Source organism: Marmota marmota, unplaced genomic scaffold, assembly GCF_001458135.2.
Source record: "Marmota marmota marmota unplaced genomic scaffold, marMar, whole genome shotgun sequence".
NCBI classification, from domain to species: domain Eukaryota; kingdom Metazoa; phylum Chordata; class Mammalia; order Rodentia; family Sciuridae; genus Marmota; species Marmota marmota.
The window spans coordinates 18905292-18933248 of NW_026000153.1; the positions used below are offsets into that span (position 1 = coordinate 18905292).

Here is a 27957-nt window from a genome sequence, read left to right on the forward strand (position 1 = left end):
AAAAAAAAAAAAAAAAAAAAAAAAGTACAGCTTTTCAATCACACAGACCAAGGTTCAAATCCCAGCTTAGCCAGTTAAGTTTTGTAGATGTGAGAGACCTATGATCCTCTATTAGAGGCTTGGATTCTCCTCATCTGCCTGTGACTGATGGAGATGTGCTCCTGCTCATGGCACTTGTTTCAGACAAGATTACATCCTTTATTATTCAGAACAGACCCCCTCGGAGGTAGAACTTTCAAGCATCCTTGACAAGAAAATGTAATTAGAATTTGGGAGCGGACCTGTTTCATTGTCTCTTAAATTATACCACCTCCTTCCTCAGCTTAATGACCCCTCTCCTGGGCTTCACAGAAGAGCTCCATTAGAGTCAGAAGTGGGCATAGGGGAAATAGAGCTGTACTTAAGCGTGCTACTAGCTTTAGTTATCAACAGATTCTAAAACAGTGTCCTCAGCATGAAATAATGAATCTTAAATCATTTTTTCCTTTAGTCCTGGTTATTCTCACCAGTTACTTCTGGACTCTTCACTGCATTCCTAGGGATAATACAAGATGCTACAGGAATTAATGGCATATGAAAAAAACGAAACCTTGAGCAGTTTATTTAAGACACTTAGTCATGAAGGTGTTATAGTCAGTCTTAGATTACATTTGTAAAATCCACACCAACAGAATGGTTTTTGGCTAAAATAAGTCAACTAGAATCCACTTGAAATTCTAAAATTATTTCTGACTCTTTGGTTTTGTTCTGGCAGGATATTGACAATCACTCCCTTATTCTCAGCTTTGCATATACATTCTAGAAGAAAAACCTTTCCCAGCAGACACCTATTGCCTGCCGCATGACCACAGCAGGGTGGAAAACCTTAAGTTCCACTCTCCTGACTGTGGTAGGGAAGGCAGGGGAGAAGGTAGTCAGACACAGGTGTTGAATAAACCAGTCCAGAGTGTCTGTGGTGTTCTTCATCTTCACCCCCCACTGCCTTTCACCTCAGACCCTATGCCGAGGCCACTCTCTATGGCTGCTGTCCCAAATATCCCTCGTGCTTTCACACAGCCATATCTTTGGATGCTCTTTAACTCCTCTTGTGGTTTTCTAATCATACATCCTTAATTAACCCAACTACCAGCTTTCATGCAGCCCCAAGTCTCAGCCCACTTCCCATATGGGGCATTCTTTGACTCTCCCACCTCAGGTCTCAGGAGGACAGTGCTTCCTTGTTCAGTCTTTCCCATCACAATGGTCTTTCCCATCACAATGTCAGATTGTCTTGTGTCTTCCTCATAAGACTTTGAACTCCTCAGGAAAAGAGATTACATCTAATTCATCTTGGCATCTCTAGTTCCTGGAAACCTACTCATAATAGGTTGTTACCATGCCAAGAAATGTTCTGAAATAAAACCAGGTGGTTTGCCTTCAGAGCCTGATGTTGACCAGTTTTGTTTGTAGGTGATTGTGAATAAATCCTGGAAGAATGTCGATCATGTAAATCAGATAATCAAAGTGGTCACCACACACACATACACACACACACACACACACACACACACACATGCACTTTCATTTAGGAAACATTGGTTGAATAGTATGTAGTAGAAATAGAAGTCACTACAAGGACACAAAGATGATTGATACAACCTGTCAGATTGTGGAAGAAGATATTATAATGAAATAAATACCCTAATCAAAGAATGAACAAAATGCTACAGGATACAAAGGGGAGATTGCCAAGGGCCTGAGATAAGATGTCACAGAGGATGTGCTGCTAGACTTGGTCTTGACAGAGGATGAGATGCTTTTCAGGGTGGAAAGGGGAGTTCTAGGCAGAAGGAACAGCATACACAAGGGTACTGAGGCATCCCACAAACACCTAACGTACCATTTAAAACTGTGTGACTTGAGCTCATGGTGTGTACAGACAGGTGATAGCAGCTGGGCTGGGCTTACTGCAGTCACACACAGTCAGCATGGATCCACTATTCCTTACACATAAAAGCTAATGTTGGCTCCTGGGTCTTACACTGCAACTTAATGAATGAAACGATTCCCTGCTCCTACAGAATTACACAAGTCTTTAAATTTCTATGCAGGAGGGTAAGTGAGAACCAAACTGTCCCACTTTCTGTGTTTACTGACTAATCTACAAAGGATATTCAGTGAGAAATCATTGAAGTTGCAAAAATATCCCTTAATGTGCTGTTTGAATGCTAAATTTATTTCAACAGCTAATGTTGCATCAAACTCTTACACATGACTTTTTTGAATGTCTGTAACAAGTTTGAAACATTTATTTTTGCTGATTAAAACATGCTCAATCTTAGAAAATTTAAAGTTCCTATCAGAATTTTTAAATAAGAAGAGAAAACTAAGAGAAATACATATTAAGTGTAAATGCAAACTAAAATAAATTTAAAAAGAGACTTCCACATTGATGGATCTATCTCCTCTTCGTTATTATTACTGTAATTAGAAGCTATTTTCACCCAGGGAACACTCTTCTTGATTTTCAGGTCTGTTTACTTTCCTGGATGGATATAATGAGCACTTATAAGATTATAGTTATACAGAAAAGTTAAACAGAAACAGCAGCAAGTAAAGAGGCTAGGCTTCTATATTTGGAATACTCCTGTAGAGAGTATATTTAAACCTTCAAATAAAACAAGGAACTCCTAAACAAGAATTTTCAGAAATATCAAGTGAACTGAGTCAATATTAAACTATGGCCTGAGGCCATGGTGCTTATGAGCTTCCCCCTCATTCTCTTGGCCTCTGTCTTCAAGCCTCATGCATGTACTGTCAGCCCGTGCCGATCTGTCCACAGAATGAGATGAGACTGACAAGGCCTAGTTCATGGTGCTTATATTCTAATGTGAAAAAAAGACCCCCCTCCAAAAAAAAAATGAACAATAGAATTTCAGTGGTAGATAAGCAATCAGAAAGAAATAGCACACTGTTAAATGAGATTTACATGACTGAGAGAGGCTTCCTCAGATAGCAGTGGTCCCACGAGGCATTTCTGAATTGCTGTCTCCTGAACTGAGAAACCAGACTTGGAAAGAACTGGTTAATTCTGCTTTTTGGACAGAGGACACAGCTGGTGTGAAGGTCTGAGGGTTATGAGCTTGGCACGTTGAAACAAGCAGAAAGATCATTGTGGCTAGAAAACTAGGGCTGGCAGTGGGGAACAAAATGAAGTTGGAGAAGTGCAGGAGCCAACCCACTGTAAGCCATGGAGAGGGCTTGGGATTTCATTCTAAGGGTAATGAGAAGCCATTGCAGTGTTTTTAGTAGGGAAACATCATATTCTAATTAAAATTTTATAAAATCCTTCCCACTACTCTGTATGAGGTGGATTATTAAAAAAAAAAAAAAAAAAAACATTGGAAGCAGTCGATTTATGCTTGTGGCTCTGAGGAAGCAGCACATGGCACATTAACTCAAAAGCAACCAGAAAAGCTGGCTAGAATGACCTTAAAAAAAAAAAAAAAAAGCATTTGTGATGACATCAGACAACGCATCAAGTCCCAGAAGGAAAGGAGTTTCAAGCAAGCCCTCTGCCACTGTTCCCATTGAGAGGAATAAGAGGGTAGGCAGAAAGATGCTGACAAATGAAGAGGGTTTTTGCAGGCTCACAATGCTGAAGAGACAAAATTGGAAGTTCTAGATTCTCCAAGAGACAAGTACCCAGCAAGGCCCCAGGTTCTCAGCTGGACCCCTGGCTGACTATGGTGTAGGATCAGAGCAAATCTGTCATGGAAAACTTCAAGACAACTTACACAGCTTAGTCAGGCCCTGAATGATTAAAATTATCTGATCCCAGTGACAACAGAGATAGATCCATGCACAGCTCATTACTGGAGTGATCAGAGATAGATTTTAAATATGGTTTTATATATTTTTAATCATAAGTTAAACATAAAAAATTAAAAGATAATTTTAAAATGCCCAACTCCCTTGAAAATTAAGTTAAACAAAAATTCCTTTAAAAATCTATGGGTCTTGGAGGAACTTTGATTGGACAAAGGGGAGAGAGGGAACAGGGGGCATGGAAAAATAGTGGAATGAGATGGACATCATTACCCTAGGTACATGTATGACTCCACATGTATTGCAACCCTACATCATGTACAACCAGAGAAATGAAAAGTTGTGCTCCATTTGTGTACAATGAATCAAAATGCATTCTGCTATCACGTATAACTAATTAGAACAAATTAAAAAAACCTATGAGTCAAAAAAGAAATCATGACAAAACTAGAAAATATTTTGAAGAAAATAATAATGAATATATTCCATATCTAAATTTGTGGGTTGCAGCTAAATTAAAAAAAGAAGAAAGACTTAAAATCAGTGACCTGAGTTTCCAGATGAATAAGCTATAGAATTAACAGAAAATCAAACAGAAAGAAAGGAGAGGGAAATCTATTGCAATAATAGTAAAGATAAATGCAGAAAAATCAATGAATTAGAAACATTCATAATAGTGAGAATTGACAAAGCTAAAAAATAATCTTACATATATCAAAAAGATAATAAGATAATATTATGAACACATTTATGCTAATACATTTGAAAATCCCAATGAAATGGAAAGTCCCCAGAAAAACACATCATGCTAAACTGACACAAAAGTAGTAATGCTGAATAGTCCTGTGTTATAAAAGAAATTGAATATGTAATTTAAAAACTTTCCAAAAAGAAATCCCTAAGCCCAAATATTTTCACTGTTGGATTTTCTCAAACATTTAATGAGGAAATAAAAATAATCTTATGTAAATTCCTCCAGAGAAAGAAACTTGTTTTTGAAACCAACTAAACTTTGATACCAAAATCTGAAAACATCAAGGAAAGTAAATTAGAGCCCAAAAATCTTTCATGAAAATCAATGCAAATATTCTAAATAAAATATTAACATATTGAATTCAGCAACATAAAAAACTAATATTTCACCAAATTGTGTTTATTCTAAGAATGGAAGATTAACTGAAAAATTCAACCCATATAGCAGTCTCCAGTGTACCTGTCACTGGGTACTTGATAAACTACAGAAATGTATTGCTCAGAATTATGGAAGGTAGAATGTTTGGGATCAAACACTGGCTGTTTGCTGTCCAGTGAGAGCTATTCTCTCTGTTTCCAAGATGGTGCCTTGCTGCCCTGTTCTCAGATGGTGGAAGGCTGAAGGGCAAAAGATCTTACATGCTGTCCAAAGTCTCTTTTATAAGGACAGTAATCCATTGCCATCATGACTTAATCACTGCCTAAAAGGCCCCACTTCTTGGTACCATTACCTTGGAGTTTATGTTCCAACTGTGAATTTTGGAGTAATGAATCTAACAAAAAAATGAGGAAGATCTACTGAGCACTATTACATTTGCTAAGAGAAATTTAAAACAGCATAAATAAAAAGATAAATGTTTAAGTCTTAGAAAACTCAATGTCATTAAGTTGTTGATTCTTCCCCAAATTGATCTGTGGATTCAGCAAAATACCAATCAATTTCCTAAGAGATTTTTGGGTTTGTTTTTGCTTTGTTTTGTAGTGCTGGGTGTTGAATCCAGGCTCTCATCATGCCAGGCAAGTGCTCTACCACTGATCTATGTGCCCTATCCCCTAGGAGGTATCTTTAATGTAACTTTAAAAGCTGCTTCTAAATTTATGTAGAAATACAAAAGGCAAAGAATAGGTAAGAAAAAAAAGCAGAAGAATTTACAACAAATAAATATAAAATTACAGGAATTCAAATGGTGTGTCATTGGCACAGAACAAATTGCTGATTAAGTAGAATCCAGAAATAAATGCACACACATCTCATCATTGTTTTAAGACAATGAAGATATTATAATGTAATAAGAATGACCTGTTCAGCAGGGCACAGTGGCACACACCTGTAATCTCAGCGGCTCAGGAGACTGAGGCAGGAGGATCGCAAGTTCAACTCCAGTATCAGTAAAATCAAGGCACTAAGCAACTCAGTGAGACCCTATCTCTAAATAAAATATAAGATACGGCTGGGGATGTGGCTCAGTGGTTGAGTCCCCCTGAGTTCAAACCCTGATACCAAAAACAAACAAACAACAGCAAAAAAAAAAAAAAAAAAACCTTGAAAAAAAAACTATTCTGAATCAATTATAAATCTAGATATGAAAGCATAAAAACAGAGCTTCTAATTAATAAGAAAACATATGGGTATGCCTTCATGACCTTAGGGAAACAAAAAAAAATTCTTAAATAGAACATAGAAAACATAGAAAGCATTAAATAAAACATAAAATTTGATTAATTGGATGACAATAAAATTATGAACCTTTGTTCATCCAAACTCTACATTTAGAACAAACTCTAGAGTAGATGAAGATATTGAGATAAAAATAGAGGTCAAAGAACACACATATCACCCTCCCCCAAAAAAATCAAAGAGAAAAGGACAGAAACCAACAGAAAAATAGACCAAAGACTTGGCAGGCACCTCACAAAGGAGTATGTCCAAATGCCAATGACCATGTGAAAAGGGCTCAAGTGAACATTAAAAGTGCCTGGGAATACCCAAAGCACCCCCACCAAAATAGCTGAAAAGAAGAGTCACAATAACTAATACTGGTGAAGTGTTATGCACATGAGGCTCAGCTGACAGGAAGGAAGGAAGAAGAGAGGACATCGGTTGGGGGCAATTTCAGAAGCCAGGTGGGAGATCATGAACCTTGGATCAGGCTGGTAGCAGCAAATATGGAGACAAGTCCGTGTACATATAATTAGTTCCGGTACCTCAATTTTGGCTCCCAACTTATCTCCCTACAGTGCACTTAAAATAAGGCTCCAGCATATAAGAGGAACTTTGCACAGAGCGTGTAGCTCAAGGGCTGCCTCTAGTGCTCGTGCTGGCTGTGAGATGATAAAATATTTCCCTGCAATTACCAAACCACTGCCCTGACAACCTGCAAGGTCAAATATAAGCATAACTTCATAAGGGTAAGACTTGGCCCTAAACCTGTAGAGCATACTTCTAGAGGCCAAGCTGCTCATCAGAGTTATATACCAGTAGATTCCTTGCCAGAGTTATCACATTTAACCATCCCAACAACATCATGAGTAAATCAGGCAGGGAAATTGCCAAAATTTGATTTACAAAGCAGAACAAGCCGGTCAGGTTAGGCTGAAAGTCCCATCCCCTAGAGACAAATATAAGAACCTGGCCAAGGGTCTTGATCTCCAGGATATTAGGAGAATTGCTAAATGATTGCTATAATCAACCAGGCCTAAAGAGTTTTAACCAAACAATGATTGATTTAAAGTAGATTGTTAACTTCAGTCCTGATGGATTAGACATTGAGACATAATTTAATCATAAATTAGATTGCACTTTTGACCCTTGACAAAGTAAACATTGTTTATGTCTGTAACACTAATACACACAAAAATAATGTTTATGGAAGAAAAGCGTTCTCTGAAGTGCACAGCTAGTATTGGCAGTGAGTGTGTAAGAAACCCTAACCAATAGCACTATTTCTCTAAAATGGTAGTTTTTAAAAAATGGATTTAAGTTCCCCAACATAGATGTTTTATCAGCTTTTCCACCATTGCAACCAAAAGACCTGACAAGAACAATTTTAAGGAGAAAAAGTTTATTGGGAGGCTCACAGTCTCAGAAGTCTCAGTCCATAGACAGCTGGTTCCATTCCTTGGGGCTTGAAGTGAGGCAGAACATTATGGGGGAAGAGTGTGGTGGAGAAAAGCAGCTAGGACACAGCATTCGAAGCAGAGAGAGAGCTCCACTCTTCAGGGACAAACTGTACATCCCAAAGGCATGCCCCTAATGACTCACCTTCTCCATAGCTAAACCATAATAATAACCACACTTTAGTACAAAATCAGTTCTTTCATTGATAAAAACAGCTGCTGACTTCTTTTATAAAAAGCACCCATGAATAGAACACCAACGTAACTAAGGGACATAAATTCATTTTACATGGAGTGGGAGACCCAAATTATGTGCCTCTTGTCCCACAGTTATTCCTGAAGTTCATGCACTGAACCCAGGGAACATAATTTGATGTTCACTAGCTAAATGATTTCTTGTACTTGCCTGTTAGCATCATTTTTCAACATCTAAGGAAGATAGAAGTAAAGAGTTTGAGAGCAGCAGTAAAACCCATTGTCTAGTCAAAGAATCTATGACAACCATTCCTAATTTTTTGTGGAGGAATAGAGTGAACTAGGTGCACTCTATTGAACTTAACTCATTCATTCATAGGTCAGTGATAGGTTGCAGCCAGCTTATGTGGTTGAGCGGAGCAAGCCCTGCATATCTCTTCCCAACTCCACATTTACTGAAATCAGCCATGGTGGGAATATTGACACCGTAGAAATTGGCAAACACTACAAATCAGAGCTAGAACTGGGTGTCTAGTTTATCAATTGAAGTAAGTTCAATTAAAGCCCAGTATTAGAAGTGACATCCCTTGGGGATGATACCAAAAATCAAAGGTGGAACTAGAGTCAGGGGGGAGCAGAACTATGTGGATTTCCAAGCATGAAGACAAAGAAAACCAGATACAAGTAGAGCCAAAGGAGGATCTAGGAACAAGGAAAGCAAGGAAGAATCGAGAATGGTGGTGCAGGTGGGAGGAAGAGAAGGCAACACCTTTCAGAAATGGTATGTTTCTGTCTTTAGCATAAAGAGCCAATGGGGACTAAATCACAGAAACAGCCAAATCCTGTGGATTCTCCTTCCTTACTCATTCAACAGAAATTCCATTTCAGCTGGGTTTATCTCTGACTGCTTTTCCATCTTTTGGGGGGCCCTACTAGCAAGTCCTATCTCTGTCTCCATCGTATTTGTTTTGCAAGGGGTAAATGACTATGTCACAGTGACAAATCTCAAGTCGTGTCAGGCTTTACTCTATTTCACTTTTGCATATTTTTTAATGCTATGTGTTACAAGCCTAGAAAAAAAAGTTAATAGAATACGAATAAGAACAAATAGAAATAGCAGTCCTTTCAAGGTTAAAACATTAAGAAAAATCAATAGTGCTCTTGTCATACCATAAATTACTTTTAAATTGCGATTTTGTAACAACTGAATTAGTATATTTAGGTTATTGAGTTCATGTATTACAAATTACCACTATAGTAATACCATGATTAATTAGCTAATCTCTCACATTTGGGGAAATTGGGGATTTTAAAAAATTTAATACACAGAGCGAGGGCATAAGAAGTTATTATTTATCCTATAAAAGTTTTGGCAAACTTAGAGGCGATTAATTGCACCCATCCTTGACTAGAATATTATTTTTAAAGAATGTATTAATGGGTATAACTTAGTGTATTTGTAAGTGAGAAATAACAGAAGTAATACCGTACAAGTAGTACAGTGATTTACAGAGTGATTAAAAGGGAATGTTATGCAGATAATGTGGAAGAGCAGATGGCAAATCCATAGTGATGGAGTTAACAATAAGCTTTCAAACCTAGCTAATATAACCAAGAGAATATGTGAGAAAGACAGTCGGGGCAACTGAAATCTCACTTACGCAGACCTTCTTAGAGTACTACCTGTTTCTGAATTTGAACCTCATGCTTGGCATCCCAAAATTCAGATTTTTCAGTACCAGGCATGATTAATTCTTACAAATTATGTTGTAATTAACTGAAACTAATTTATAAAGGTAATTAGAAGTACCAGAAGTTGGGAACAAAAAGACAAATATGTTATGATCTCACCATTAGGAAATCCTTAAGAAGTTTTTAAAAGTTTGATTTCATAGTGTAATTTGAGAAAAGAGGGTTACCAGATTGAACCTCTGAAACTACGAGCTAACATAAACTTTTCCTTCTTGTAGGGCCTTTTGATCACAACAACAACAACAAAAGAGCTGACTAAAAAAGATTATTGATAGATATCTGCTTAATTTTGCAGCCTCAATTCTATAGGGTAATACCATAATCAGTTTTAAGTTTTTTTCCAATAACTGCATTTAGTTAAGCTCAAAGGTCTCTGAATGATGTCTTAGACACATACCATCACCTTCTGGTCACTTTTAGTTATAAATAACCCAATCAAGTCTCATTTTATATTCAATGTAAATCTCTTTTCTGTCTGAAATTAGCTTTCCTCACTATGACCAAAGTGACCGACAAAAGCAATTTAAAGAAGGAAAAGTTTATTTTGGCTCTGAGTTTCAGAGGATTCATTCATGGCCAACTGAATCTAAGGCAGAAACATCATGGTAGAAGGGCATGATGGAGGAAAGCTGCTCAGGTCATGGCAGCCAGGAAACAGAGAAAGGGGCCAAGAAGATAAATCCTCTGGGGTATGTCCCAAGTGACCTATATTTCCAGCTAGGTCCTATCTCCCAGTAGTCCATTCAGTCATAAATGGATTAATTCACTGAAGAAGTCAGAGCCCTCCTGATCCAATCACTTCCCCAAAACCTCATTAGTGAACATTGTTATATTAGGGACACATAAGACTTTGGGGAACATTCCAGATCCAAACCATAACATCCCTACTATAGACCAGGATTATGATTTGAGACTCTTGGAGAGGCAAGAGGACATTCTCCATTTTTTTTCTCCTTTGCAGTTGTGAAGGGAATGAGGGATCCACCTCACTTTTTCTCTGTAAGAATAATAACTGTTGCTGTTAACAACAGTTAATAACTAACTGTTATTGGGTCTGTTATTGGGTCTGTCCAATAACAGTTAGTTGAAAGAGAAAAAGTGAGTCAGAGATTTTCTCACTTAATAGGCTGCCTTATGGTACAGAGAACAGTAGGGTAGCTGGCCCTATTGCTGATCTATCTGTTTAGATATGGGCACTTTAGATATTGGGCACAATCAAGAAACAGAGAGAGCTCTACTCACAAGGGACAAAGCATAATCCCCAAAGTAACAACACCCCAACAACCTACTTCCTCTAGCCATACTTCCTACTAATTAAAAAAAAATTTAAGTAAGATTAAGTAAAGTTTATACATAAAATAAATGTCAAACATCTTGCATACCCAATAGAAGAACTTAGGATAGATCAAGGGTCTCCTGATATCAGAAGAAGAATCAGAGAGATAGTACCCAGCATGCAAGATATATTTTGGTATTTTTCATATGAACTCTGTTTTTGATTTGCAGCTGTTTTTTCCATTGTCTGTGTTAATGATAATTTATTTTCTTCTGGTATCTTTGTCCAGTTGATATTAAAGATATCTTAACATCAGAAAATTATTTGGGTAGCTGTCTCTTTTATAAACTTTTATTGGGCAATTGATCTGTCCCAAGAAGTTTTAGGAAAATTTACATGTAAGGTAATCTGGGGATAAGATATTTGATTATTAATTCAATATTTAATGAATCTCAATTTATTCAGGATTTTCCATCTCCTCTTGAATCTATTTAAAATATTTTATTTTTCAGAAAGTATGTATTTTCTATTTATTTTTAAATTTTTTATAATACTATACCCAAAACATATGCTGTACTTCCAAATATATACCAACAACCATGCTTTTTATATTTATGATATATCTCTTTTTAATCTGATGCTTTGGTTTATGATTATAATATATAAAAAATAATTCTGAAAAAAGTCCCTGAAAGTCTGTGGATGGAAAACTCCCCACATTTTTGCATATTTGAAATATCTTGTGTGTTGGAAGGCTGATACAGGAGGATCTCAAGTTCAAAGCCAGCCACAGCAAAAGTGAGGTGCTAAGCAACTCAGTGAGACCCTGTCTCTAAATAAAATACAAAATAGAGCTGGAGATGTGGCTCAGTGGTCATGTGCCCCTGAGTTTAATCCCTGGTACACCCCACCCAAAGAAATAAAGAAAATATCTTTATTTTTAATTTACTCTTGAATGAGAGTGTAGTGGGCATAAACTGAACACACTGAAGTTTATAACTGACCACCAATGTCAGTTTCCCACATTGTGATCTATATAACATTAATCAACCACGATACTGACAAACACACACACACACACACACACACACACACACGAGCAAAGGGGAGTGTCACCTGTCAAATATGGAAACACTGAATAATATCTCACAGATTCACTATGCATATTTGCATAATTAAAATATTTAGTCACCTAATAGTAAAGAAATCTGATTCACCTTACTTTACTTAGCACTTATCAATGTTACAAAGAAACCAGCTTTGGAGATTCTATAATACACTGAATTAAACACTGTCAACAAACAACTGCATGTTTGTTCTAGAAGTATCTTCATTTGCTGTTTACCCTAATTTGGACTATTGTGTTAGGTTTCTATCACTACATAACAAATTACTGCAAATTTAGCACTGGCTGCCATTTATTATCTCACAGTGCTGTAGGTCAGAGTCTGAGTTCTCAGGATCTCAGGGCTGAAATCAAGGGATTGACCAACCAGTGTTTTCCTCCAGGGGCTTGTCCAGTGAAGGGATTGTTTCCGAGATCATTCACATTGCTGGCAGAATTGAGATTCTTTCTGGTTATTGGCCTGAGGCTGTTCTGTGGTCCTTGCCAGTTGGCCCTCTCGGTCATCAAAGTCAGCACAGGGTGGAAAAATCTCCCTTGCATAGACTTCCTCTCACACTCTCTCTAACTTCAGAAAGGGCTAGGTCTTTTCATAAAAGGGCTTATCTAATTAAGTCAGGCCCATCCAGATAATCTTCCTTCTGCTTGCTCAGTAACCTGATTATGGTATGGCATTCAACACATTCACCCTTGCCTACACTCAACAAGAGGGGGTTATACCAGGTATGTACACTAGGGGCAGGAGTCTTGAGGGCTTTCTCCAAATTCTCTCACATTTACTATCCTGCAGTGCCAGCCTGTGTAGGTAGCCACACCCACACCCAAATGAAGAGCTTTTCTTTGCTTTATTTTAGAGCAGTCCATCACTACACTATAATCCTTAGCTATTTATACTGAAATAATACCTGTTGTGTCCTGGGCACTGAGTGTACCGTGTAGAAAGCATAAAGGAGTAGATTTTAGCTCACTACAATCTTGGACTGTGTGCTACTCCTGCAGTAGCAATACTGATGTGGAACTACCTCAGCAAGGAGCCATTCCTTCATTTATCAACATGTTCAATATGCATGCAATTTTCTGTGCACAAAGAGCTTTACTAAATACAAATACCACATGTACATCTTCATGATCCCAGGAAAATCAATATAAGGAGAACTATGCAGGGGATACTAAAGCAGTAAAAGAACAGCTGTTCCTGTCAGAAAGGGCTCCACAAAAGAAGTTTAATTTGAACGATTTTTTTGAAGGATGAATTGGTAGTTTAGAAGGGCAAAGAAGTTGAGAAAGAACAACATCTAGATAACTAGGAAGTTTGTGAAAATGTGTGAAAAAAATGAGGTCTTCAGAGAATCACTGAAATAAATAAAACCAAAAGGTAGGCAGGAACCAGACATATCATTAGGAAATACAGATTTTATTCTGTAGGTAATAAAAAATTAGAGGAAGCCATAACATCAGAGAACAGAATGATCAAATTTGTATTTCAGAGACAATTTTATCGGTGACTGTAAGAAAAAAGCTGAACACAGGGGACCAGTTAGGAAGATTCTGAGACAGTGGTGACCTAGTCACAGCTTTTCATTTGCTTTTATTCACTAGGAGAAAAAGAAACATAAACTTTCCATGTATTACAATTTTGGCAGAGCAGTGTTCACCATGCAAAGTAGTAAGATTCTCTGAAGTTACAAGGTTCTTCTCTCAGCAGGATGGTTTCTGGCACTGTCTTCCCAGGAGAGAGTGAAACTACATCCTACTTAGAGGGACAGGTCTTCCCTTACATCCCGACTCCAATGGCACAGCTTCATATTATAAAACCATGTTATGTTGTTATTCAGAGAGAAAAAAAATGCTCCTGATTCAATTACTAGTTGTACTAATGGAGTTGTCTGTCTATTATCCTTAACATTCAGCAGGACTATTTTTTGAGAGTCATCTTTAAATTCAATAAATAGTGCTACCTGAATTGAAAGTCAAATAGATTGTAAGGTTCTAAGGAAGGGTAGCTGCAGTTTGCATGCTCCATTTGCTTCTTTCCTGCTCTATCTGCTCCTTGGAGAACACTTACACAGGAAGCTCCAAGCCCAGTCCTTTTAACTTTCATTAGTAGCAAATAATAGTGCTGGCTGAATGGTACCACACAGCCGCTCATGATCAGAAATGATGTTTTATTTTCACCTCTTATATCTGGCTTTGAGAGAGGCAAAATTAGATGCCACTCAAACTGCATTTCAAGACCTATGTCACATAACAATGTCAAGAGACACAAATTACAAGAATTTAAAGATCTTAATTGACTTTATTTTCAATTCTAGAATTGAGCAACATTTCATTCCATCAAATTGAATGTGTTCCAATGAGTCAAGCAAAAGAAGTTGGTTTTATAGACAGAGAAGGGCTGAAACGGACAGAAACAAAGAACAAAAAGCAAATGGGTCATTTAGAAGTTACATTCCATGTAAAGTGGGGACAGAGAGACAGAATACTAGAAAATTGACTAATTAACATTCAGTTACTTCAGGTTACTTTTTTTGTAAAGATTTAAAACAGAAGGAATTTGTCAAGCAAATTGAAACTGGCCTGTTTGGGAATTTTGACTGTTATCTCTTTCCTGATTTTTTTTGAAAGGTCAGAAAACTTAGTTTCAGTTTGACTTCAAGGATGAGGTGACTCCACTTTTATTTTTAGCCCAGTCCATTGGGGCTCAGTGAGGGAGCTTAGTCTAAAACAATGGCCTCTTCTAATTTTTATCTAACAACTGGGACCACTTTTACTCCACACTATGAGGCATTTAATCTTGGCTTCTAATTAGTATTAGTGCCCTCAGCCTCAATCTACTCAACATTATCCAAACCAAATCAACTATTCTTATGATTTTTTTAAAAAATTCTTACCCTTTCCTAACTTTCAGAAGTTTATTAGTGGACATAAATGTATTGCTATACTTCTACTCTCTGAGACTAGAGTCATCCTTTCTCATACCCCTACCTAAGGGGCTAAAAGAATATTTTCCAAGTCATGTTTAACATTTGAAATTTGAAAATTTCCACAACCATCTTCTCATTTTTGATTATGCTATCATCTTCACAATGATGTCCCTTTTGTCTTAGCTACATTGTTGGGTTCCATTCTTTACTCTGCAACAGCCAGAAAAGACCTTTCTACCTATGGCACTGTCTTCATTGTATTCCATCAAACATAGAATCAGATCAAATTAGGGAAAATTTTAAAGCACACTGTCATATAAAAGGTTCAGATTGCAATATGGGAGCTTCAATTGGCCACCAGTTCCCTTACTGCAGTTACAGCATCACTTATAAAGCAATAAAGAAGAAAATATTTTGACTTTTTTAATGATTACTGATGTGTATTTTTAATTTTGAGAGCAAACAGAGCTTTTTAAGCTGATTTGTCTAGAGACAATTGGTTTAATTTCTCTGAATCATGCTGACAAGGATATAAAGCTTTTCTTTTGTGTTTATGATCAGAGACAGCATTTCAGAGAACTCAGGAAGACCTAAGTTCTAGTTTTATGGTTATGAGCCATTGACCTTGGGGCATATCTAAACTGTGGCCTCTGTTTTTATTTTTCTTCAACAAAATTCAGGACCTACAGTTCTTCCAGATTATCAAGGTCTATATATATGACTGATAATTTCCTTTACCTCCCTGATCTCACTTACCTTCATTTCCATTCACCATCATCTGTCCATTTCAGTATTTATCCCTAGATCTCTCCCAAATGTCACAAACTTTCCAGTTCTTCCCCTACAATCTAAGCCCTGATTTCCATCACTCTGTTCCTTGCTTGCTTTGGGGCATTCATTCATTCAATCTTCGCATCATTCTTTGCTATCAGTCCTCCAACATACCTCACCCTTAGGAATTCACTCTTATAAATCTCTGACTTCTTCTTCTCCCACACAGCTTTCACTGACATTTATCCTTGTCCACAAATTTGCCACCCATTTCTCCTTGCCTGCCAGGCTTATTCCCCATTTCTCACTTGTCTTACCTGATCCACCTCCTCCAGGCCTGACCCATCTATGAACCACCTTCTCAACACACACACACACAAACACACACACACACACAGTGATGTCTCCAAAATGCATATCTGACTATGTTATTTGCATGATTCAGATTCTTGAATTGTTCCCAGATGCCTTTGGTATTAGTCCACGCTCTGACCAGAAGGCTCTTCATGATCTGGAGTCTACATATCTATTCAGTTTCATCTCACAATTCGCCACTATGACCTAGACCTAGTAAACCTCCCATAGTTCCCATAGGGACCCATGCACTGTATGTAAGCTTCTGCCCTTTTCCCATGGCACCCTTCTGCCTGGAATGTTTCCTCCACCCCTTTTTCACACGACAGATGCTTACTCATCTGTTAAGGTTTGGAAAGTTAAGGTTCTAGAAAGTCATCCACCTGTTCATCAGACTCCTCCCCTCCACCAGTACCACCTCTCTTCTCTCTAACTAGGCCCTTCAGGTAGTTACTCTGCATTTATTTCACTAAATTCAATTTATGGAAATTCTGTAAGACCTACCTCAGATCCTTTTTAAAGCAAGATGGAATAAGATAGATCATTTTAGTCCCATATCTAGGAATAGCGGTCCTAATACCTCTCTGGGAAAACTGAAGTCTATGCAAATTAATATTTCTCAACAACAGTGATTTTTGTCCCCAGGAGGACATTAAGCAATGTCTGGAAACATTTTTGGTTGTCATATCTAAGGAGGTATTACTAACTTCCAGTGAGTAGAGATCCAGTCCCATCCACAGCCATTAATAAGAATGCAACACAGAGGGCTGGGATGTAGCTCAGTGGTAGATGACCACTTGCCTGGCATGTGACAGGCCCTAGTTTCAACCCCAGTACCACAAAAAGAAAAAAAAAAAAGAATGCAAAGCAACAAACTATTGTCTGCATGTACCAAATGCCCCTAATGCTCAGGCTATTTCTGGAAGGCAGTGCTCACTTCTGGACTTCAGTGAGTTCAGCTCCTGTTGCATATGTGTAGGTGTGTGTGTAACTAGAAGGAAATCAGAGCAAGAAACCAATCCCAAAAGGCAGTCCTGTTCCCTGTGACTGAGGTCCTGCCCCTTCTGATTTCAGGAGCCTCCTTCTTCCACAGACTTAGTGCTTTGGAGCTGCCAGGGGCCTGGTTCCAGTGAGTGGAATCATCATCGGCTTTCATTTACCCCATGAAGGGAACTGGGGACCCTCAAGGGGCCCCTTCCAACAGAAAAAAAAATCCCACATGATGAGGAACAGGGAAATGTGCATTACCAATGGGTGTGTCTCCTGATGGTCTGTAGTTTCCTCACAGATTCTGACCTCAGAACAAGAGACACGGATTAGACCAAAGCCATTGCCTTTGACGTTGTTAAAGTCAGTTGATACACAAAAAGACACACTTTGAAAGAGGTTATATATTGTCTTGACCAGTATATTACGAACACACAGTAACATGGGGAGAAACAAAAATATATATTGTTCAAATGATCTTATAAAAGACTCCTTTGCGATGCCAACCTTATCTGTGAGAGAACACAGGAAAATATGATGATCTGCATCAACTTGGTAGCAGTCAATCAGCAAGAGCCATCAGATTCAGGCAGATCTGTGAAAACAAATACAATAGGGCCAATGTCACTCCTCAGCAAGTCCCCACTCCCTCCCTGCCTCCAACTCCTTTGTCCTCCTTGAAGCTGGGTGTGATCACAAATACCCTGTGCAAGAGCCAACAGAAATGAAACCATTTATATATTTGACTTCTTGAACATTTCCTCATCTAGAAAGAGAACAATTAGAAGAAGAATCAGATGAATTTACTGGAGAACAACAAAGGAAGTACTACAAATCTGATAGGATTCCCTTTCTTTTGATGAAGGTCTGGTTCTGTATGGAGAATGTTGTGAAAGAAGTAGTAACGGTGTATCAACAGAAACACCAACAAATCTGAATTTTGATTATGTTGTAAGTGAACATTCAGGTATTTGGTTGGATCATAATTTACTTTCAGATCAAGTCAGTGTAGAATTTGAAGTTTCACCTCTCAATTCAAAATATTTTATTGATGGACAGGAACTCTCAAGGAAAGATGATGAGGTATACAACTCACCATGTTATGAGGCAGGAGGTTTGATGCAAATTGATTTGAAGAAGATCCTGAAACTTCTTTAGCTGACTACTAGAAATAAACTTTATGCAACCAAACAAATCCTTCCCTTCTACCACTCTGCACCAGATGTTGGGCCCTTCGTGAGAACTGGTTTCCTGAAGAGAAAAGGGACAGTAAAGGGGAAATCCCTGAGATAGCCCAATATAAGCAAAAGAAAACTCAAAACAAACAGAAGAGGGCTCTATCTTCCAGTCTAGGAAAACTAAAAAACAAACAAAACAAAACAAAAACACAAAACAAAAAAAAAACCTATAGTGAGTAATTACAAAGAATCCTGTGTTCAGGAAATAACAAGAAACCACAAGAAAGTGAAGGCTACTCTCAGCCCTCACTTCCTTCTTTTCCCCCCATTGTTTTTATTGGTGAATTATAGTTGTACACGATGATGGGATTTGTTGTTACATATTTGTACATGCATACAATATAACAATATAATATGACCAATGTCACTCCTCAGCAAGTCCCCACTCCCTCCCTGCCTCCAACCAACCCCTTAGTCCATTGATTTTCATGAGCTCTGCCCCCATCGTTCTTTTCCTTTTTCCTTTTCAGCTTTCACATATGAGAAAAAACATACAACCCTTGACCTTTCAAATTTATCTTATTTGAGTTAACATGATATTCTTTGGTTCCATCCATTTTCCTACAAATGACACAATCTTATTTTTCTTTATGGCTGAATAAAACTCCACTGTGTTTTTTATTTTAATCTCTATTCACATTCTCTTTATCCATCCATTCATTGATGGACACCTAGGCTGGTTGCATAGTTTGGCATTGTGAATTATGCTGCTATAAATGTGGTTGTGTCTGTATCATTAATTCTTTAGGGTAAATACTGAGGGGTGGTATAGCTGGGTCATATGATGGTTCCATGCCTACTCTTTTGAGAAACCTCCATACTGATTTTTATAGTTGTTGCACTAATTTACAATCCCAACAACATGTAAAAGTGTTCCTTTTCCTCAACATCCTCTCGAGCATTTATTATTATTTATATTCTTGATGACTGCCATTCAGACTGGTCTGAGATGAAATCTCAGTGTGGTTTTGATTTGTATTTCTCCGATTGCTAATGATGTTGAACATTTTTCATATATTTGTTGGCTATTTGTATTTCTTCTTTTGAGAAATGTCTAATTCATTTGCCTATTTATTAATAAATAAAATTATTTTTGATGTCAAATATTTTGAGTTCTTCTGATATTCTAGGTATTAATTCTCTGTCAGAAGAGTAGGGAGCAAGAATTTTCTCCCATTCTGTAGTTCTCTCTTCATGTTCCTAATTGTTTCCTTTTCTATGCAGAAGCTTTTTAATTTGATGCAATCCCATTTATTAACTCTTGGCATCATTTTCTGAGATTTAGTGATCCTATTGAGAAAGTTGTTGCCTGTGCATTAAGTGGGAGCATTAACCCTACATTTTCTTCTAGGAGTTGTGTAGTTTCTGGTCTAATTCCTAGTCTTTGATCCATTTTAAGTTGATTTTTGTGCAGAGTGAAAGTTAAGGGTCTAGTTCCATTCTTTTGCATATGGATAACCAGTTTTTCCAGCACCATTTTTTTAAGGAAAAAAAAACTGTCTTTCTCCAATGTATGTTTTTGTCACCTTTGTCAAGGGACAAATGACTATATCTGGTGAGTTTATTTCTGTGTCTCTCTTTCCATACCATTGGTCTATGTGTCTGTTTTTATGCCAATACCATGCAATTCTTGTTACTATAGCTCTGTAGTACAATTTGAAGTCAGATATTGTGATGCCACCAAAATTGCTTTTTTGGCTTAGAAATGCTTTGGCTATTCTACATCTTTTATTCTTCTAAATTCTTTTTTTTCCTAGTTCTGTGAAGAATGTCATTGATATTCTGATGGAGATAGCACTGAAGCTGTATATAGGGTGACCCTTTTAACAGTATTAATTCACCCTATCTATCAACATAGGAGATCTTTCCAACTTCTGAGTTCTTCCTCAATTTTTTTCTTCATTGTTCTATAGTTTTCAATCTAGAAGTCTTCCATCTCCTTGATTAGATCTATTCCTAGGTATTTTATTTTTCTTTGAGGTTACTATGAGTGGTTTGTTTTCTTAATTTCTTTCTCAGCAAATTCATTGTTGGTATATGAGAAAGTTATTGATTTTGTATGTTGATTTTATAACCTGCTACTTTGCCAAATTTGTTTGTTAGCTCTAGCATTCTTTTGGTAGAGTTTTTCGGACTTCTAAGTAAAAGATCTTATCATCTGCAAACAGTAATAATTTGACTTCTTCCTTTCCTATTTTCCTCCCTTTTATTTCCTTCTCTTGCCTAATTCCTTTGGATAGAATTCTAGCACTATATTAAATAGGAGAGGTAAGAGTGGGCATCCTTGTCCACATACCTACTTCTGCCCGGTATGTAACAGCCAATATAAATGATTGTGTTAATTTATTTCAATTAGTTGATCTGTCCACAAAAATAGAAACATGGATAGATAGAGATAGAGCTATTATTATATAACTCTAAAAACTTGGAAAACATGGAATTTATTTTCTTTTGCATAATATTAAGGAAGACAATGTCTTAGTTCATATGTATTTCTTCTCTTTAACATAATTAATCTTGGGAAAGGGAATAATGAATATCTATTTTTATAAGAAAAAAATTGCTTTATATTTGGGTTTTAAAGTAATTTGAATTAGATATGTATAGCTCATCATTTACCCCTATATCTCAGATCTTAGATAATTTTCCACTTCTTTTGAATGAAAAGTAGCTGACTTTTTAAAAATTTAAGCAGGACATTCACATGTAACTTGTTTGGTAAGTTTTGTGTAAAGAGAAAACATCTGTGTGAAAATTTCATTTTAAAATTTAGGTTCTCTTAAAATTTCCAATTCTTAGTTTCTATGCTTTTTCAGAGTATCTTAAAATACTCTTTCAATATTAAAAAATAAGTCAGCAGTTATATTGGTGATAAGTAAAAATATACTTATTCTCCAACCTTTTCATGTATTTAGGTAAGAGAAAGGTGGTAATGATAATGTCAATAGCTTACATTTACCCGTAAGGAAAAGATCTTGAAGTCTCCTAATAAAATGTGGAATTGTTTTGGGAATCTAACCTGGTAAACCAGGCCCTTGTCAACATATGATTTTTAGAATTTAGTGGAATAATCTATTATTTCCCCTAAATTGAAAACAATTCTAAGACATTTTGAAGTACCTTCTTGGAATTATAGATGATGTACAATGAGGACACAGGTATTTATGCAGTGACTATGCTATTACACAACATTCAATTCTATGCAAATGGAGTCTCATTCTTCATGCTATGGATACTAAAGTTGTGTTGATTGTCTAATTTGGGGGCTTAGTACACATATTTATCAATTTACAAACAACTTATTAAATGTTTTAAAAATAAACTATTAAACAGAGGTCTGAAAAATACTGTTACAGATATCAGATATTGGCTATTTAGGTCAAAGAAGAAGATTTGTATTTGCTCTAAGGAATATTTTCCTGATAATGATATTATTTGATATTAAAATGGGAAAACTGTGCTTATCCCCCCTGGTTACACAGCAAATTCACCTGGGAGGTTTTAAACACTACCCATGCTGGCTTCACCTTTAGGGTAGTCTAATTTAATTAGTCAAGAATGGGGTCCAGGAAGGTGTATTGTTGTGAAAGCTCCCCAAATGATTCTAATAAGAACCAAGGCTGAGAAATGGTGGGCCAAAGCCAAAGTAAAAATCTAAACAACTTGTGCCCAAACAAAATAAATTTTGCTTTTAACCAGAAGGATGCTTTACACCTTAAGAATACTGTATCTGTAGTTCCTACTCATAGTGGCCCCAACATTGGACCTCATATAGCCTTCTTTCTGTCATTGCTGCTCAGTTTTCAAAGGTCTGACAGTCACTAAAGTGGAACCAAGAGAGTTCAGAATCCAATGTTCTGATGGAGAGGTGATCTATGGAACTATGTTCTCTTACCCCGAAGTACCAAAAGTCCTTTATTTAGGGCAATTTTATGACTTATGAAGAGATATTCATTTATTCTTGCCCAAGCATGTGTTAGAGTTTCTCTAAGATGCTTCATGAGCAAGAGAGAATGAATATGGAGAATGGTCAGACTTCAGACCCTTAAATCTGTCCCAGATTTGCTCTTTCATTTCCATACCAGTTTCTTTCACAGGTACAAGGAGTTCATTAAGGTACAAGGAGTTCATTAAGGTACAAAGAGTTCATTAAGGTATAAGGAGTTCATTAAGGTATAAGGATTTCATTAAGTTACAAGGAGATAAAATTCCCAAAACAGCAAAGGGCTTGGAGCTGAAATTCATCCTTCTTTAAAAAAAAAAAAATCCTTTGCAGATATAGTTCACAAATTTCTCTTTTGACCAATAAGCAGGCTATTCCCTGGATACAAAGATTAAGTGGGTTTAGTAGTGGGAAAACTAGCTTTTGTCTGGACATTGAACATTTGAAACAGGCCTATGGATTACTACAGACACCTGTATACAATCACTGATCATTAAGGGACAACTGAAATTAGTAAATTTGAAGGAATTCCAACAATGGGAGACAAAAAAGGAGGAGAAGGCAGAGGATGGGGTAGATAGAGTCTGTCTGAGAAGAAAGGAATGGAAAGGGAAATACCCACTTTATTTAACATGGCATGGGCCTTATTTTCCCATTCTACAGGTGAGGATGCTGAGGTCTGAAGAGGCTGTGATTGATAGAGTCAGGAATTTTTATGTGCAGATCTAGGAATAAAAGCCAAGTGTATCTTATTCTGAAGGTTTTTCAGAGACTTGAAGTAAAAGCCAGATCAGCTGTTGCATCCAAGCAAAATTCATTCCCTCGCCTTAGGCTCAACTAGCTTGTCCTGAATAGACAGACTTTCACATTTTCAGGGCTGCTCTCTAGTTCTTAGCAGAGCCTGGCCTAGGTCTGAGGCATGTGAATTCCAATGACCATGCCCTGAAGATAAGGGCCTGGTGGGGAGAGATTGATGTCTGTGACAAAGAATGGACAAGGGAAGGGGGTTCAAGAAAGAAGTTGTGTGGAAAGAGGAAATAACCCAGGAGTTGCCATTGAGTTCTAGAATATATTGTGATAAGCTCACTTCAGTGTTCCATGCAGGATACCATAGGTGTATCTCATTTCAATAAAGGCTATTAAGTTTTTCATTAATAGATAATACAGAAAGCTCAGAAAATATAAAAAGGAGATGGGGGAAAATGTTCTTATTTGGTAAAACAACTGCTATTAAAATTTATTGTAACTATTTCCAGGCATTTTCCTATCAATCATATTATAAACATTATGGTTTTATGATCATGAATGATACATAACTATTTGTCCTGCTTTTGTCACATAACATTATAAAACAAGCATTTCCTATCTTATTAGCATTTAATATGTGTTAATTATATTGTAATTGTACATAATTATATAAAAATTATAATTTAAATTATGCTAACTAGAAAATGATAAACAGTTCTGTCAGATGCATATACTATAGTGTTTCTAATTTGGGGGAGGGTACCAGGGGTTGAACTTAGGGGCACTCGGCCACTGAGTTACATCCCCAGCCCTATTTTGTATTTTATTTGGAAACAGGGTCTCACTGAGTTGCTTGGCACCTCATTTTTTCTGAGGCTGGCTTTGAACTTGTGATCCTCCTGCCTCTCCCTCCTGAGCCACTGGGATTACAGTTGTGTGCCACCACATCCAGCTTGTTTCTAACCTTTTTGTCGAGCATTTAGTTCAGATGAGCTATTATAATACACTCCACAATGGAGTAACTGGACTATAGAATTTTTGAGGACCTAAGACAGTTGGTGCAACTGAAATCTCACTTACGCAGAACTTCTTAGGGTAGTACCTGTTTCTAAACTTGAACCTCATGCTTGGCATCCCAAAATTCAATTTTTTCAGTACCAGGCATGATTAATTCTTATAAATTATGTTGTAATTAATTGAAGCTAATTTATAAAGGTAATTAGAAGTACCAGAAGTCAGGCACAAAAAAGACACATATGTTATGATCTCACCATTATGAAATCTTTAAAAAGTTTTAAAAGTTTTTAGTTATTAAGAATTTGATTTCATCATGTAATTTGAGAAAAGAGGGTTACCAGAGACTAAGGAGAATAAAGGAGGGAAAGATGGAGAAAGGTTGATAAATGGGTTCTAAATCGCAGTTAAATAGGAGAAATAAGCTCTGGTGTTCTGTTGTGCAGTAGAGTAACTACAGATAATGATAACGTGTATTTCAGAAAAGCTACAAGAAAAGGTACTGTGTGTATTCACAATAAATGATAAATATATAAATATTTAGTCTAAATACTTAGCTCCTTATTTGAACATTATAAAATGTATACATTTAGTGAAACATCATTTGGTCTCCCATAAATATGTATAATGTTATGTATACATATAAAGATATAGATAAAGAAAGTAGAAGTACCACATGGAGAGTATGGGGGGAAGTCATTAGTACTATTTGCCAAATATTTCTGCTCTTTATAAACCTCCCAGATACACTGTAGAATTGTTCTTCCTGCTTCCTGAGGTTGAATGGGGCATGTGTCCAGTTCTGATGAGGAATTGTGTTTGGAAGTGAATGTTGATTTGCAAGAGGAAACTCTCTTGAGTTCTCTTCACCTCTCAGGGACTGGTAATGTTTGAGAGGGTGGCTGCTCCAACATCCCACAATGAACATGAGAACAGGAATCCAATGTTATCATTGTAAGTCACAAAGATTTGGAATTCGATTGTTACTACACCATGCCCCAGCCCATCCTGACTGCAACAGAGGAGATATTAACATTAGCATGCCCAACATATTTTATCTCTGTAAAGAGAAATCAACTGAAGTTAAAATATTTGCTATCAGGAATTAATCAGAATAAAAGAAACTAATTCTATTTTTCAACTGTTTCACAGCCTTTGATTAAGTGAACAGTAAGGTTTAAGGTGAATTATGACTTTCTCCTCCCAGATAAGATAGTCCAGGCTGGGCAATGTCAAAGTTCACCTTCTGAGTCTCCTTTCTGCACCTTTATTGATGATCAAGCCAACTTCTGATGGTCACAGTCTTTCTTTGATGTTTTCATTTTAAGCCACACCAGATGCTAATTAACAAATGAACAATTTAGAATTGAATGAAATAAAATGGAAAAGACCAGCTTCCTCTCCTTCCTATTAGTGTGCTCCTAACAAGTTCGAAGTTCGGAGAATAACCTCCAGGCATTTTCTCTGTGGTTCTAAGTACAAATGGAATCCCACTCTTCATATTCCTCTGTGCTTTGCTTTTTTCATTTAGTCAGTGCATGGGGATCTACCTGTTTCTTTTTAATGACAGTGGAGTTCTCTGTTTCAAATATTTACAATCCTTTATTTACCCAGCTTCCTAATGATACACAGTTTGGTAACTTTTTTATTGTTATTTCATTTGGGTTTTGCTTTTCCAGTCTTTTGCTATTGTTAGTAATGCTCCAATGAACAGCCTTATAAAATACATCTTTTTTGCCTACTTGTGTGAATTCATGCAGAAGGAAAATCCCAGAATTTGAATTATGGGTCGAAGGGATTTGTAGTTTAAGAATACCAATAAATATCTGTAATTCCCTTCCCAAAGGTCAAATCAATTTACATCCCTGCCAACACAGAATGAAAGTTCTTATCTTTTCCTACTCTCAAGAATACGAGGTCTCATGAAACTTGTCAAAAAACCTCTGACATTATACTCATGAAATATAATATGACTTTGTTGATTTAAAGCACATGTCCTTAATTATAGGTGGGTTTGTGCTTGTTCTTTCTTCAAATATGATAATGGCTTTGGTCAAGTAGGGTGAGATCTGGGTAGCATTCTTTCTCGTTCATTTGTGCTGATTGTATTTATTTGGATCTTAAAGAATAACCCCATTTTGAAGCCTTGAGGGAGCATCTCATTGTCACCCCTCATTTACTGAATAAGCAGAGCCCACAGCGTTTCTAAGACCTTGATATAAATATTGCAGCTGGGGCTTTTTACAATGATGTCCTCAAGGCAGATGGACTGGGAACTGGCCAGCCCTTGAACCTCTCAGTTAATTGATGTGACATATTCTTTCATTGCAGCAATTCAGTTTTGTGTCCTTGCCCACTGATGTGCTGGAAATTGAGGTGAAAGACAAGTTCGCCAAGAGCCGCCCCATCATCAAGCGCTTTTTGGGAAAGCTGTCGATGCCTGTTCAGAGACTCCTGGAGAGACACGCCATAGGGTAAACCTGTGACTGGGATCTCATATCACTAGGCTTCAGCCAGTAGGCCATGCCCCACAACGCCTGTAAGCTGCAATAATAGAGCCTTACGGAGAGTTAAATTATAACAGTGTTATGTTTCCTTGGCCTCTCCCCTTAATTTTACTGCCTCAGCCACAGCATTCAATTAAACAAATCCTTCCCTTTCCTTTATTTGTGTATGACTGGTTATATGTGCAAGACAATACAAAAGTCTAAGGTAATAACTAAAATAAACCATCAATGAAGCACTTTTCTATAAAGGTAGAAATGGAAGTTTGTTTTACTGTAAAGAATATCATTTCACTTATTTAAGGATTTAATCATATGTGACATTTCCATAGCAAGGTGAAATGCAAAATTACTTGGATAGAGTTTCTCAAGAGATGCTAGTGTTTACAGAAAATGCTAGATAGATGAAATTTTGAAAGCATGCATTCTCATGGAATATCAGCAATTATGTTTTTTGCAAAATCAAATTGTATATGAGAATGTCTCTGAGTTTTGGACCTTTTACTCTCGTGTCCACTCATGGTTCTTACTAAAGTGAACTATGGCCAAATAAACTTTGTATGTATAATATATATTTCCTTAGGTAACAGCAACTAAGTATAACTTTGGCTATAAACATATGCTTTCATACAATATAACCCTCAGAATAGTATCAAAGGATGAGAAAAATTTTGCAGAATAGTCACCTCTCTTAATTTAAAGTTCTTTTGATTTTCAGAAAGTCTTTGGCACCACTAATAATTACCAGAAGGATATTTAATTGGAACCTTCTAGCACAGTGCAGCTTTGTGCACATAGACATGCCACTGCCTCACAAACTGAAGGGATTTGACTTTACAGAGCCCGCCCAACAGTGTTTGCACTTCACGGTTTCGAGGATCATGCAAACAAAAAGTCTACGTAAAGAACCTAACACAGTCACTGGCACATAGTAGGAACTCAAAAGGGAATGGTATTCCTTGTGCTCTTCATTATTCCATTTAATCCTCAGAACACTTCTGTGACTTGGGCATTATCACTGTTCCTCCAATGTGAAGAAATGAGGCTTAGAACAGATAACTAATTACCTAAGCATATGGCTAGTGAGTGGCAGAGATGCAGCCAGGGTCAAACACACACGTGCCTCTCTCCAAAGACCAAGTGTGCCCAGCCCCCAACAAAAGGCTCCTTGCAGGGTTCCTGGGACTGATTCAGTTTATCATTGGTCACACTTTTCATTTCTTTCCTTCTCTGGTCTATGTCTATTCTCACCATGTTAGCACTGTGCCAGGGGCAGGCTGAAGGACAAACAGAGGAGCTGAGTAGGGGTCTTTCAACCAGAGCACTGAGCACATTGCTGTCTATCGTGTATTAGATATTCAGTTAGCACCTGTTGAACTGAACCCATCACTACAGGCGCAGAGGGAACCTATCTGCTCTTCCATGTTGAGTACTTTTCATAAGCCAGAGTGT

General features: G+C 37.1%; 1 protein-coding gene and 1 pseudogene across 6 annotated transcripts in view; both read left to right on the top strand.

The window, feature by feature from the left end:
- Positions 1–27957, top strand: part of Hecw1 (HECT, C2 and WW domain containing E3 ubiquitin protein ligase 1) — a 391308-nt gene that overhangs the window by 244011 nt on the left and 119340 nt on the right. For all 6 annotated transcript variants that reach the window (XM_048786494.1, XM_048786498.1, XM_048786495.1 and 3 more), the window contains one exon: positions 26333–26475. In XM_048786494.1, the coding sequence (XP_048642451.1) occupies positions 26333–26475 (143 nt within the window). The remainder of the gene's footprint in view (positions 1–26332; positions 26476–27957) is intronic.
- LOC125611471 lies at positions 16763–25294 on the top strand (annotated as a pseudogene).